This window comes from Chroicocephalus ridibundus, chromosome 8 (genome assembly GCF_963924245.1).
Source record: "Chroicocephalus ridibundus chromosome 8, bChrRid1.1, whole genome shotgun sequence".
Taxonomy (NCBI): Eukaryota; Metazoa; Chordata; class Aves; order Charadriiformes; family Laridae; genus Chroicocephalus; species Chroicocephalus ridibundus.
The window spans coordinates 50,040,177-50,053,652 of NC_086291.1; the positions used below are offsets into that span (position 1 = coordinate 50,040,177).

The window sequence follows — 13,476 nt, forward strand, 5'->3', positions numbered from 1 at the left end:
CATAAAGCAGCAAAAACACGTTATAAAACCTGAACACCAAAACATTACGTTCTGATAGTCTAGTGAATGGGGAAATTTATTCGTATACGTAAACTGTTCTCTCTTGGTATATTCAGTGCAACTAAAAAAAAACCCCAAAATCACATTTCTACTTTGTCACAAATTATTTTAAGACTTACAGATATAGAACACAACAGTGCAAGAGGAAGTCCTCAGGTATTTTGTCTCTGCTATGTAAGTATCAAAAACATTAAGTCTGTATTACAGTTCTGTGTTCTTAAATAATCAACCACATAAATATGAAGGCAGCTTTAGCCAATCTGTATACCCCTAGTCTTACAAATAGGTACCAGATACAGTACTTTAATTTCTCAGAAAGAACAGTGATAGTCTAGACACTTCGAAGTGCAGGTTAACTTGAGTGAAAAAAAATCAGTTCTCTGACAAAGGAGTCAGCAGTGTAGTCTTCAGAACAGTGTTTCTTTGTGGAAGCCCAAGCACTGTGTTCAGATATCTACTATATTTAGCCATGAAAGTGCCAAAATACTAAATGTGTTACATATGCTATATTGACTAAAAATAGTAGTAGAAATGTCACCTGAAAGCAGTTTCTAGGATTTTGTGCGATTTAGGAGTCCTGTGACAAAAAAAAAGGTCTTAATTGCCAGAATTTGATTTAAGATAATCTTGAAAATGCTACAGTATTTTAGGAAATATTTATCACATTTGAAAATTTGCTGAGATTCCACATACTCATTCACCTGTATGTGCATGCTACTCATTGTGAATCAGACATGCAACCATTGATATGCTTAACAAACAATTCATACATCATCCAAAGTGTCCCATGAGCAGAGGCAATTCAAAGGCTGCTGTGGAATTTATGTATAACAAGAAAGGCTCGTGCTTCCTGACACTACTAGAACACAACCAGGCTCGCAATTAACAGCCACGTACCTCCTCAAGATAAGGAAGTACAAGGAAGCACTTTAGACTACCACACAACGGTTTCTTCATACATCTGCCTTGAAGAACATACTACAAGGCCAGTAATGCATTTTTGAAGGCCTCTCCACCGTTACCGCCTACATTCATAATTCGCAAACATTAATCACTCTACCAGTTGTTTCTGCAATGTTTCCAACTGAAGGAACAGAAAACTAATCTGCCTGGTTAATTGTCAACGTCAGAACAGCAGTGCCAATCTTTCCTTATCCCTGCATACAGGTATTTATATCTCTGATGCTAGCAGCATCTACACTCTCTTTTTAGGGCAGCGATACCAGAAGAGGGTGCCATCCAAGCAGAAATAGAGGATGCACTGACAAAACAGCACTAGGCATACATATTGAAATTAACCCCCAAAACAAGGCCATGTTTATAAGCACAACACTGCTGTGTCCAGAATTACTATGGAGTGCCTGAAAACACTGCAACAACTACTGCAGTAATATGCCCAAAGTTTACACACAGAGATACATAAATTCAGGGTTTTTTTGCTTGCAAATGCTTCATGGGTACCAGGATGCTGCTGTACTGTTTGTTCGAGACACACTGTAACTCATCGGTATGCTTTATTTATTGAGAATCAACACAAGAAAGACATGGCAAAACCACATGCTAATAATATCTACTAATTGTGGTGGAGAGGCGTATCTTTAAGAAGGCTGGAAAACATGACCATTCAAACAATGCTACTGTAGCTGATATAGAACTCGACTGTATGAATACGTAAGTGACAGCAATAATCCTGTAGTCAGGACTACTACATTTGAATATCTGTAATTTTAATCAATACATCCGATTCTCTGTCCTCCATAAATCTTAGGAATACAGAATTAAAACCTGGAGCACAGATACCAGCTTAGGGTAAAAACAGACTTAGAAAGGTAACTAGTAACATTTGGTAATTTGCTAAACTGCTTACTCAGTTTCAAGTTTGGAAAGGATTAACTATTCCTTCATCATACTCGCACAAAAGGCAATACACTTAAGGATATTGTTCTTTTTTTCTTGTCTGAAATGGACATTGTCTTCAGGAAATCGATAGAAATCACTTATGAATGAAAATTCTTGTTTGCATGGTTCACCAGCTGGCAACCCTTGTTTTTTTCTCTACAGCTAGTATGCAAAAACCCCAGCTTTGAGGCTTACGCATACCTGCCATATCCCACCCACTCAAAAATGCAAGAAATAGTCAAGCACTGAGAATCAGACCCTTCTGAGAACAAATTATTAGTTTACACAACAATGCATATCTGTTTCTACTATAAAAGCAAACACATATAATAAGGAATCTCTCCACGTAGAGGAAACTAGATCTACAACATGGGCCTCAGAAAAATTAACCCCAAGAACAAACACAATAGAATCAACTTAAAAGCTACCACTGTTGGAGTTTGAACCTCATGTCCCAGCAGGCCTAAAAATCTAAGTCTACTTTGGGACAGACACAGTAAAATCTACCCCATTACCACAAAAACTAACAGCAGCTTTAACAAGACAGACAAAACCTGAATGCCTCTGTAAATTAATAAAAATTTAAAAAAAAGTTAACACGCTGAAACCCCTCACAAAGAATACAATGCTTTACAGATACTTACATAACATACGTTTTGCTGGTAGCTTTAACTCCTCCAATAGGAATTCTTCTAACAATTACCGATGAGTTCTTCGGAATCAGGGCATTATCATCTGTGTATTCTGAAAACAACACAGATACAGAAAACAACATTAATCAATTTGTAAAAATGTATATTAATATGTAATTACATAGCACTTCAGAGAATCCCTTTACAGATATAAAAGCAATATTTTATATGCAACACAGTGCTTTTATCATCTCAACACACGAACAGTACATTTCAAGAAATCTTCAGGTTTGATAATCAAACACAAGCAGCAAAATCTTTTTTTAAAATACTTTCAATGCCAACAGTAAAACAACCTCAAAGGTCAGTAAAGGAGAGTCTGCTAATACATGAGATTCTTTCCTGATCTATTAAGTTGTTTTTGCTTCTTTAGGCTACAAAACTAATAGACCTTTGGAAAAAAACCAAATCACAGCAAAGTCTCACATGCACAGACCAGATTCTGACTAGCTTGCCCTGCAACAAAACAACTTAGCTAAAGCACGAAAACTCTGAGCCATTGATTTCATAGCTGTTAACTACAACTCAAATCGATTCACCTATACTGCTAGTGCTCAAGACTGACAGAACACAGAAGCGTCTGACACCTCTGTCTATTTCTTGGAGCTTAATCCCTCAACAACCACACTTCTCAGCTGCTCAGTGCTTTACATTTAAATGGAAACGAAACTGGCACTTCTAGAATTTGGATCACAGAAGTTCTGGGGTTTTTTTTTGAGCTTGCTTTCACAAGTAATGCAGAATTGGCTCAAACAGCGGTATCTCCCCTCTCAAGCTAATCGTCTAGTTTGAATTAACCAAGGGGACGTGAATTCTTTCCAGTCACATTTTGCACAGCAGAGACCCAAACGAAATTACTTATGAAGACAGCCTTTAAAAGCCTTTAGATAACTGTGTGTGACTGAAGCTACCTATGCTTTTTGCCTTGCCTTACACCATGTTAGTCTTTCAAAAAGGAGGAAAGCCTTCTGACCTTTTACATAAGGCCCAACAAAAAAAAAAACCCAGAACAACTACCTGAGATACTTTGACTGAGTAAGCTTAAAATGCAAAGATCTCTCCATGAGAATGGATTTTATATTGTACTTATGCAAGCTGGATATGACTAAATATTTTAAAGCACTATCAGCAGCCATCCCCTGTAATCTGCCTACAGTTTTAAATATTAAAAGCCCTTACCTTTGCAGACCCAATCAGAACAATAGTCTGAAAATCAGAGACGCTGTATATCTAGTCAGGCTCTATCAGGGTGGTTTTGCCCAATGATAACAAACAAAATATGAGTATTTCACAGTTTCTCCATTTTTCCAGGCACCAGAAGGCACCATTTCAACAATGAAATGAAAATTTGACTTCTATTTCCAAATGACAGAATGCTTTTTCAGAAAACTGAGAAATCATTTAACTGAAACTAATTCCTGATCTTCACCCCTATAGAACCAAACTGAAGCTTTCTCTGGACTTCAGCATAGTTTAAAATTGGAAGAGAAGGGACTACTGATAACGAAAACAGAGGCTTTTACAGAAGTCATATCCTGAAACCAACCCCTAGAGCTCTCCTCAAAAGGAAAATCTAACCATTACACGGCCACCTGTCAAGAAAGGCCGGCACTGGGACTTTCAGATGGAGAAGGACCTCAAGCAGTACTGAGACCAAGACAAACAACTGGGAAATCACGCCAGCTGCAGTTCTAGAAGCTCAAACCAGCTGTTTCTACCTGCTTATACAGAATATTCTTTCTGGTCCAGATGACAAATCACCGGACCGAGATTTCAGAGATAGAGGATAAGCATCAGTGTCTCCACAAAGAGGCAGGAGTTTGATATGCTTGTGCCAAACTGAGGATTGTGGTAGTTCTGCAGAACATTACAAGGGCAGCACCTCTCCTAGAAAGACTGTATGTATGAGGGCAGCAACAATGCATTTATTCACTAATTATGCAAGCCTGCAAGGTCAATTTGAACATGAACAACAGGTGTATGATGCAAAGTCCTCTTTTAGTATTTTGTGACAATTCACTATTAGAAAAGAAGCACTAACATCTGCCTTCTGAATAGCCTATCCTTGCAGGTACACATATACAGATACATGCTTGTTTTCAGGCCACTTATTAAGTGCACAGTGAAGACAGCTCCAGACACCTAATAACAGACTGATATAAAAATGAATTCACCTTAAAAGTCAATCAGTACACATTTAAATGGATCAACTGAAGAGCGTCAATAGCTTGGTGAATTCAAGGCTTCATTTGTATAGGACACATCACAGCACATATTTGGATTTGGTACTTAAAGTATTCCACTAGCTTGGTCACCATGTCAAAGAATTTGTGGAAGAGTGTTTACATATAGCATAGTACATTTCTGAGTTAGTTCTGTGAAGGGACTTGATACCAGTTGGCTTTAATACTGTCATTTTCCCCTCACCTTAATTAATTGAATTCATTTTGGTGACAAAGTTTTATTAAAGGTGAAGTCAAACAAAGCAGACGAAAAAGTTAACTTTAAAAAAAAAAAAAGGAAAGGATTAAAGCTGGAGCGCTGTTCCTGAAATCCCTGGAAATTTTTGTTTGCTTGATTAGCAGATGCCAGCTTAGTCTAACAGCTCTCAGACTAAACCAACCTCCAAGCTGGAACTGTTCCCCACAGGCAGCAACATTCCCTAGCAGAGACTTGGCAACTACCAGGACTGTAAAGCAGTGTCACTCTGCCTCACCATGTGAGTCAACATCTGCAAAGCGAGCGGTGACACCATGCCCAACAAGGCTACTTTTCACACTTGACCAAGCAGAGTTCCAACAGAAACGTTCAACAAAGCTGGAGGTAACAACATTGTTGATTCCTACTCCATTACAGCACACAACTTGTTTTACTGCCTGCGATGGCCAGTAAGTGTCTAATGGGCTTTTGTCAATCTGACCTGTGATTAAAAATAAGGATTCAATTAACATAAAAAGCTTGCAAAAGCAAACCAAGATTTGGGTGTTGTATTAAATTCAAGAGCAGAAGCGACATAACGGCCTAAAACTTGCTATCTAGTCTACAAGAAAACAGTATGCTGGAAAGACTCAAGGGAAAGAAGTACTTCAAGAAATGAATGGAGACAGACAAATTAAACTATAGCTACTCTGACTGCTGCCTCATAGTGATTTAGAAATCTTAAATCAACAATTGCATTAGTGTCCACAACCTTCTTCATACAAAAAAAGTACAAACAGCTCAGGTTATGCTCTAAAGTTTATACTGCTTTGCATGTAATGCACAATTTAAAACCACCATATTTAAATTAATGTATAATTCTGAAAATCTCCTAGTTTTAATAATTCGTGTCATATGTATGCTATAAGCCAGTTACTGAAAAAAGTTCCTTCTTTATTTTACAGCCTGCTTTAATCCACCATTTTGAATTTGGCAGCATTGCAAAAGCATCTCCGAGTTTTGCGAGAAAAGTATTTTCGCCAAGATAAAGTACAGCAGCTCATCAAAACAGAATTCATCAGAAGGCAAGCCTATATGTGAAATGACAAATAAAGGCCTTTATTAGGCTTAGATGCCTTACAAAACAGCTATTATGCTACTGGGGGAAGGATTTGCAGAGTAAGACGTGAAAACGACTACGAACATGCCAGACTGTCTCTACCAGAAAACAGGCTAACTCGAAGAACACATTTTCTCCCTAGCGCTTAAAAATATGCTTTCTCATTGTGATTTTTTTTTTTTAACTCTGTTCTAATCAACACCACTTGCACACTTTGTGACAAACAAACCATCTATGTAGCCGGTACTGAAAGCACTGCCTCAAAACATCCTGATTAACAGACTGGACTACTAATTCTGGATTTTGAGCTTCCACCAAAACTGGTATCAGTGAGCTCATCTATGACTGGTACATCACAATTTCTTGAATTAGCTAGTTCAGTAGGCCAAATGGTTCATGGAACGTTCATTTGCATTATTACTATACAGTACTGTGCTCCAAAAGAGCACCTATATTGCTTGGAAAGGATGAGTTAATAAAATCTAACATGCTTTCACTCATTAATCTGATTATACAGACTGCCCGATGCCTTAATGTCTTATTGCCACTGCCTGCCATTTCAGCCTGTGACTGGGAAAGCAAAAGCAATGCTGGAGACAACGTGTTAATGAACCAAACGGAGCCTGCCCCAAGCATCTGGCCAAGTGACATTAACTAGCTGACAGCACACCCCTGAGAGGTCCCAAACCTGCTGGCGTTGAGCCAAAGCAGCTGACGCCCAGAAAGGCGGTGCATGAGCTCCACTATAACATAACAGTTTTTGAATGGGTACATGGCTTACCCTCAACTCCACCAAGGAACTCCATCTCCTTTCTGAAAGCTCTACAAAATAATGCTGCACAGCAGCCCAAGAGCTAATTGCACTCTGAAGTATAACCACAATAATCCCCCATACTAGCACCACAACACAAAATGGTACTGTGAAGGGCAAGGTTTAAAAGTTGCTTAAATGTCTTATCTAAAATGCTAAGTTTGCAGTGTGGAGGACATTCCAGCAGAGACATGAGCTGTGAGGCCAAATGATTTCATTGAGTTAGCATGAGTTTGTTTTGAAGACATCACATCGTGGCATTACTAAAACTGTCAGGTGCATGCTGCAACACTGAACTCGAGCAAGTTCCGAGCTCAAGAGACAGCCTTATAAAAGCAACATTCTTCCTTAAAACTATTCAACCAGTTCAGAGTCACATTTTGTATTTTTTTGTCTTTTGCCTGATAAGTAGAATAGCACATTTTCCAAGTGTTTTGAGTCAGAACGTTACAGGGCAGGAAAGAGCACTTAAGAAACCTCAGTTCTGGAGTTTGCAGTTCTTCCACAATATTGTGAGAACATCTGTTACAAAGGACAGGTCAAGAAATTCAGATCAAATTAAAGAAGGCAAGTTTAAATGCATCATTCTCAAGTATAGGCTTTTTGAAGGGAATTCTGCCTTTCTAGAACATGCCTCTATAGTAAGCATAGAAGAGGACATGCCCTTCCCTTTAAAAATAGGTCCCAACCATCCCAGCATCTTAAAAACAGTCCATCATACCATTTTTTTCCCCACTGATATTTAAAATCCTGTTTACTTTTAGCTTATATTAGCACTGCTTCTATTACTAGATTTTCATTATGAAAATTAACAGTTACCGAACAGTAAAAGGTCAGAATACTCTGAAAAATCTGAGCAAGTAGGCCATCTTCACTCAAGTTTCACTTTGTTCTTTCCAAGATCATTTTAACTTTCAGTCAAGACTCCTGCACAAAGTCATAAAAAACCACTACTTTATGTCCACATGTAAGAATTCCAAACATGCCATTTAGGCAGAATATCCTGGTCTACTTTTTTCCTTTATCTTCTGAAGGTGAGTTTAGGCATCTACATCCGATTAATAAAACAAGAAATTCACATTTATATAAACCAAAAGTTTTGCATACATATATATTGCACTGAAATGTATTCTCTAGCTTTGTTCTGAAAACCACTGGGGGACTTTTGTGTTTTCACATGGAAAGCACCCTTATGAAAACTTTCGTAAGCATCCGTGTCACAAATACATAATTTAAAATTTTATACTCATCTTACAAAGGTCAAAATGCAACCCTATCTACCTAGAGGAGGATCCTGTCCCTGTTAAACAAGAGTGATGCTCTTTGAAGAACGAAAGATATTCCTTCTTTAACTTCACCTTTAGGGAACACCACATTTAACGTAACTTAGCAAAGCAAATACCTTTTCTTCACTGGATTCTGATTATGTACGAAAACAAAGCAACACACTTTGTAAAACCTGTATTATGTATGTTAGAGTAACACTTTACGGGGTAATATATTTATGAGCATCATTTTTTTCTTCAAGAAACTTTGCCTTCTGTTCCTCACCTGCTACAATACAATCCACGTTTGTTCTATTTCAAACCATTTTTTTTTCCCCTCGTGATAATAAATGGGTTCCATCACAGTTTATTTCAATACAAGATTCTGGGTTTAAGGCTTTGTTTTACACATACCTAACTATTACAGTAGTGACATCAGCCAGTTGGCTATTCAGCCTGCTAGCATTTGTGAAGCTGAAGACAAAAATTCAGAGACCCTGCTGCAGCAAAGCCCTTAAAGCAAATGAAATATTTTTCAAAAGCTTTTGATAATTTTATTCGATACTACTAGAAAAATTCAAGACTTCCCTACCTATATACGTCACGCAGGTCAACGGCATCCCTAGGACACCTAACACTGTACCAATAAGTCTCTTCACAGACATCCTCCTGAAAATAGTTTAAATACCTGTAGATAGTGAGCTTTAGGTCCAACTACTTTAAAGGGTAAGGTTGAAGTTAGCATTACTACTGTGTACGTATTATTCTGTTTAAGTTTTAATACGTGAAACAAGAACCACTAATACACATCTTAAAGAAAAGACTGTTGTAAGAGTGTCACAGAACCACAGGAAATAAATAATTAAGGAATGAAAACACTTTACAATTCTTTTTGTTTCTGAAAGTCACATCCAAAGTCTTTAATCACATTCAAACTTAAAGATAGCACATTATCAAACTGAAATATCATACTAATACAAAACTATTATCATCCCTGAGAATCAAGCACCACTTATTAGATTTAAAAGAAATTATGACTTGTTTAAGAACATTTCTTACATATATTCACTACAAATGTTCTGCCATAAAACTGCAGTATTGCCCTGAAATGGTTAGCACATAGTACCAGGAAAAAAAAAAAAGAAAGGTTAGAAACGAATGACAAAGTGATGCTCAATAGCATCTGAACGACAATGTGTTTCGGGTAGAAGTTACATTAACAACAAATTCCAAAGTACAATTCCGATACAGAGAAAGCTCATGTGCAAGATGGCTTTAAAGGATCTGCATAAATTACAACTCACAGATACACTCTTGATCCAAAATGTTGCTACTGAGCAATTTCTGCAATGGGCACAAAACCAGTTTTCCAATGAAGCGGGTAAAACAAATCAAAGACAAAATTAAGTCAACAAAACCACCTTCAAATTAGCCACCTGTTCTATCACTTTCAGCTTCCTCCACCACATTTCAAAGAAATCTGGCAAGTTTGTTATTATAAAATATCCTCCCACATTTCCTTAACATTTTACGTAGAAGAATTCCAGGAAACCCAAACTTTGGTAAGCACTGCATGTCGCACATCAACCATGTACTCTTCTACGCCTAGCTCCGCGTCCAAAACACAGATCAGAAGGTAGTTGTCAGAACAGCAACTACAAAAAATCAGCTCTGTGAGGCCCTCAACACAAGTCACAGCTACCGATGGCGGCCGAATCGTATTCTCCCTTCCCACTCGGCGCCGCCTGCCCTCCCGGTTCCCCCGCACGCCGGCGGGACGGGCCCCGGGCTGACTCACGCTACGTGGGGACGAGCCACAAAGAGCAGGCCGCGGCGGGGCGGCCTGTGCGACGCCGCCAGCCGGGCGGTCCCCGAGGCCCCGCGCCCACCGCCCTCCACGCACCTTCTTTGGTCTGGGCGTTGGTGATCTGCAGGTCGCAGTCGGCCGCCTTCAGTTTCTCGCGGCCCATGATCTGGCGCTTGAGGTCGCAGAGGGAGATGTGGAGGCCGTCGAAGGTGACCGTATCATAGTTCAGCTTAGAGGAGAACTTGTAATGGACGCACGACATGGTCGGCGTCAGGCGGTGTCTGCTCCGAAACGGCGGCTACCGCGGCGGACGGCGCCGCGGCCTCCCTGCCGGTTAGAGCCGGCGGCGGCGCGGGGAAGGGCCCAACGAGGGGGCCGGGGCAGGCAGCGCGGGCTGAGCTCGAGCGGACCGGCGGCGCTCAGAGGCCGCGGCGCTCCGCCATGGCCAGGCCCCGCGGCCTGAGGCAGACTCAGCTGGCAGAGGCCTCAGGACTCCATCGCGGCGGCGCTGCGAGGCCCCGGCCCCCGCCCCCGCGACAAGACTCCGGCCCGCGGCCCTCAGCGATCGAACTGGGCCGCGGTGGCGGCGCCCGCCCGGCTCCTCCTCGCAGCCCGGGCGGGCGGACGGACGGACGAACGGACGACGGGGAGAGGCCCCCTCCCCGCGGCCCCGGCTCGGTCTCCGCTCCCTCTCCCGCAGGCAGCGCTCCGCAGCCCCACCGCTGGCTATGGCGACTCGGGCGCCCCTGCCTCAGCCTGCGCCGAGGGGTTTCCCGGCCGCCAACCGCACGGGCCGCCGCGAGCGCCCCAGTGCGCAGGCGCAACGGCACACGGCGCGCGCACACCGCGCACCTCACGTGACCCAGAGCAGTACGACAAAAGGCCCGCGTCACGTGGGCGGGGTGGCCCCGCCTTCTCCGTCCTCGCGGCGGGCGTCCCCTAGAGGTGAGACGTTACCGGGCCGCGTCACCCTGCTGCCGCCCCCCCCGGCTGTCACCGCACCGCGTCCCTGCTGCCGCCCCCCCCGGCTGTCACCGCACCGCGTCCCTGCTGCCGCCCCCCCCGACTGTCACCGCACCGCGTCCCTGCTGCCACCCCCCCGCCCTGTCACCGCACCGCGTCCCTGCTGCCACCCCCCCGCCCTGTCACTGCACCGTGTCCCTGCTGCCGCCCCCCCGGCTGTCACCGCACCGTGTCCCTGCTGCCACCCCCCCCGCCCCGTCACTGCACCGTGTCCCTGCTGCCACCCCCCCAGCCTGTCACTCCCCGGTTTCCTGCCACCCCTGGGCCTGTGGCGTCCCTCCTGTCACCACGTGGGCCTTCACCACCCAGTGTCGCTTGGTGTTGGCTCCCGGGCCTGTGGTGGCTCTCGCAACAGCCCTGGGCCCATCACCGCCTGATGTCCTGTCACCCCTCTGGCCTGTCACCCCCTGGTATCCCTCCTGTCACCCCCCAGGCTGTCACTGCTTGGTGTCCCGTCACACCCCCAGCTGTGTGGTATCCCTCCTGCCACCCCCCCGGCCTGTCACCACCTGGTGTCCTGCCAGCCCCTAGGCTGTGGTGTCCCTCCTGTCACCCCTGGGGCCTTCACCACCCAGCGCCACCTCCTATCAGCCCCTGGGCCTGTGGTGGCCCAACAGCCCTGGGCCCATCACCACCCGGTGTCCTGTCACCCCCCAGGCTGTCACCGCCCGGTGTCCCCTCCTGACAGCAGCCAGCCAGGGCAAGACAGCCTGGGGGAGATGTGGTGGGGGGCCAGAGAAGGGAGGGGACATCCCTCCTGGCACCACACGAGCTTTGGGGGGCTTTGACCTCCCACCTTGTCAGAGGGGAACAACAATGGCGTTTCCCTTATTTCCTACATTAGTGAACAAATGACCCCACAGGTAGGTTTCTGTTTCTCCTTGGAAGGGGCCACACCAAGGCAGCGGTTGAGTGAGGGCCCCCAGTGCCAGCCAGTTGGTCAGAGGATTGACCCCCGCACCATCAACGCCACCGTCCTGCAGGGACAACTGCACCTAAGCGGGGGAGGACCCAGCAGCGCAGGGCGGACCTGGGCACTCAGGCACGGGTGACAAAAATGGCAAAAAAAAATAAAAATGCTACTGTGTCTTCATGTCTGCATCTCAAAACATCCCACGAAAACATAAATGACTGAATTTACAAAGCAGTTGCGCTACTGACACGCGGCCGAGCATCACCCCAACGTCACAGACAGGTCTGACAGGGTGACTGGAAAAACAATTGAGGGCAGATTTCAAAAGGATTAGATATTGTTCTCGTTTTCAAAGGGAAGGATGGTTAGTCTGGACTAGAAATGAGAAAGAAATGAATTAGAACAGGGAACAGAACTTGAGGAGCAGGAATAAGGAAATTAAATGCTGTGTGTAAACAGCAAAATAAACCGCATGAGGACAGAAAAATCATTATCGCCTTACAGTTTTCATTATGCAGGCAATGACTGCAACTTAAAATATCTATTAATGTTTCATTATGCAGATTGTTGCTTTTTAGTAAAGGAGCTATTTGTTATTTCCACAAATCTATGATGCACACTTCACTTTCTTCCCAGGCATCTAAGTCTTTTATGAGATCAAGCAATTTATACCATGTACATTTCTATATGAATCCTCATTTTTCCTTTACAAGTTATTTGCCCACTAATATACTGCAGAAAATTAAATTATGCAACTAATATTAGTCACTTTCTTGTAGATTTCATATTTTTATTAGTGTCATGATTAAACCCCCAGCTGTTCAAAGTTATGTACTGGTTGCACGTCCAATCCATTTATTCAAACTTACAAAATACAATCTTTCACTTTAAAAATATTTATTTTCTAATCCTCTGGCCGCAAGTTTTTACGGAGAAAAGCTTCTGAATATCAGCTGGCGCTGCACTACCTCAAGTAAATCAATCCAAAGACAAGTTTGAGCAACCTGGTCTAGCGAGGGGTGTCCCTGCCCACGGCAAAGGGTTGGAACAAGGTCTTTAAGGTCCCTTCCAACCTAAATTACTCTATGATTCTATGATAAGTATATTTTTAAAGTAAAAACAGTGAAGACTAATGGGCTTGGAAAAAAACACATCTAAAACTTTAGGCTATGAAATGTCTGATATCTGAACCCTTAGGGTCGGCTCACACAACCGAGAGATAATGCGTCCGAGGTGGCCGATGTCTTTACACCTCCCAGCTCTCCACAGCGCAGCCCAGCCCTGCCCTCCCCAAGGTTAATCCCCCTCCAGAGCCCAGCAGAACCTGCTTGGTGGCTCCCTCAAGCATTTCAGCCCAAATGACCTGACTTGGTGATGATCTGCAGCTCGGGCCGTTCAAGCTAACGCTGATCATTTGGAGTCAGGCAGGATAAGGGATGCTCCCACGAGCAGCCGAGCTGGGAGATCT

At 43.5% G+C, this 13,476-nt stretch overlaps 1 protein-coding gene across 9 annotated transcripts in view; it reads right to left on the reverse strand.

Moving 5' to 3' along the window:
• The window catches only part of RBBP6 (RB binding protein 6, ubiquitin ligase), a 32,462-nt gene extending 21,541 nt beyond the window's left edge, over positions 1 to 10,921 (reverse strand). For 3 of the 9 annotated variants that reach the window (XM_063345150.1, XM_063345154.1, XM_063345157.1), the window contains exons 1-3: positions 10,169 to 10,920; positions 2,604 to 2,703; positions 599 to 637 (exon numbers count right to left, since the gene is read on the reverse strand). In XM_063345150.1, the coding sequence (XP_063201220.1) occupies positions 599 to 637; positions 2,604 to 2,703; positions 10,169 to 10,334 (305 nt within the window). In that variant the 5' untranslated portion in view covers positions 10,335 to 10,920. Of the gene's footprint in view, positions 1 to 598; positions 638 to 2,603; positions 2,704 to 10,168 lie in introns of those variants that run through there. The other 6 variants (XM_063345152.1, XM_063345156.1, XM_063345159.1 and 3 more) reach the window with 4 other exon arrangements.
• Between the last annotated feature and the right edge of the window lie 2,555 nt (positions 10,922 to 13,476).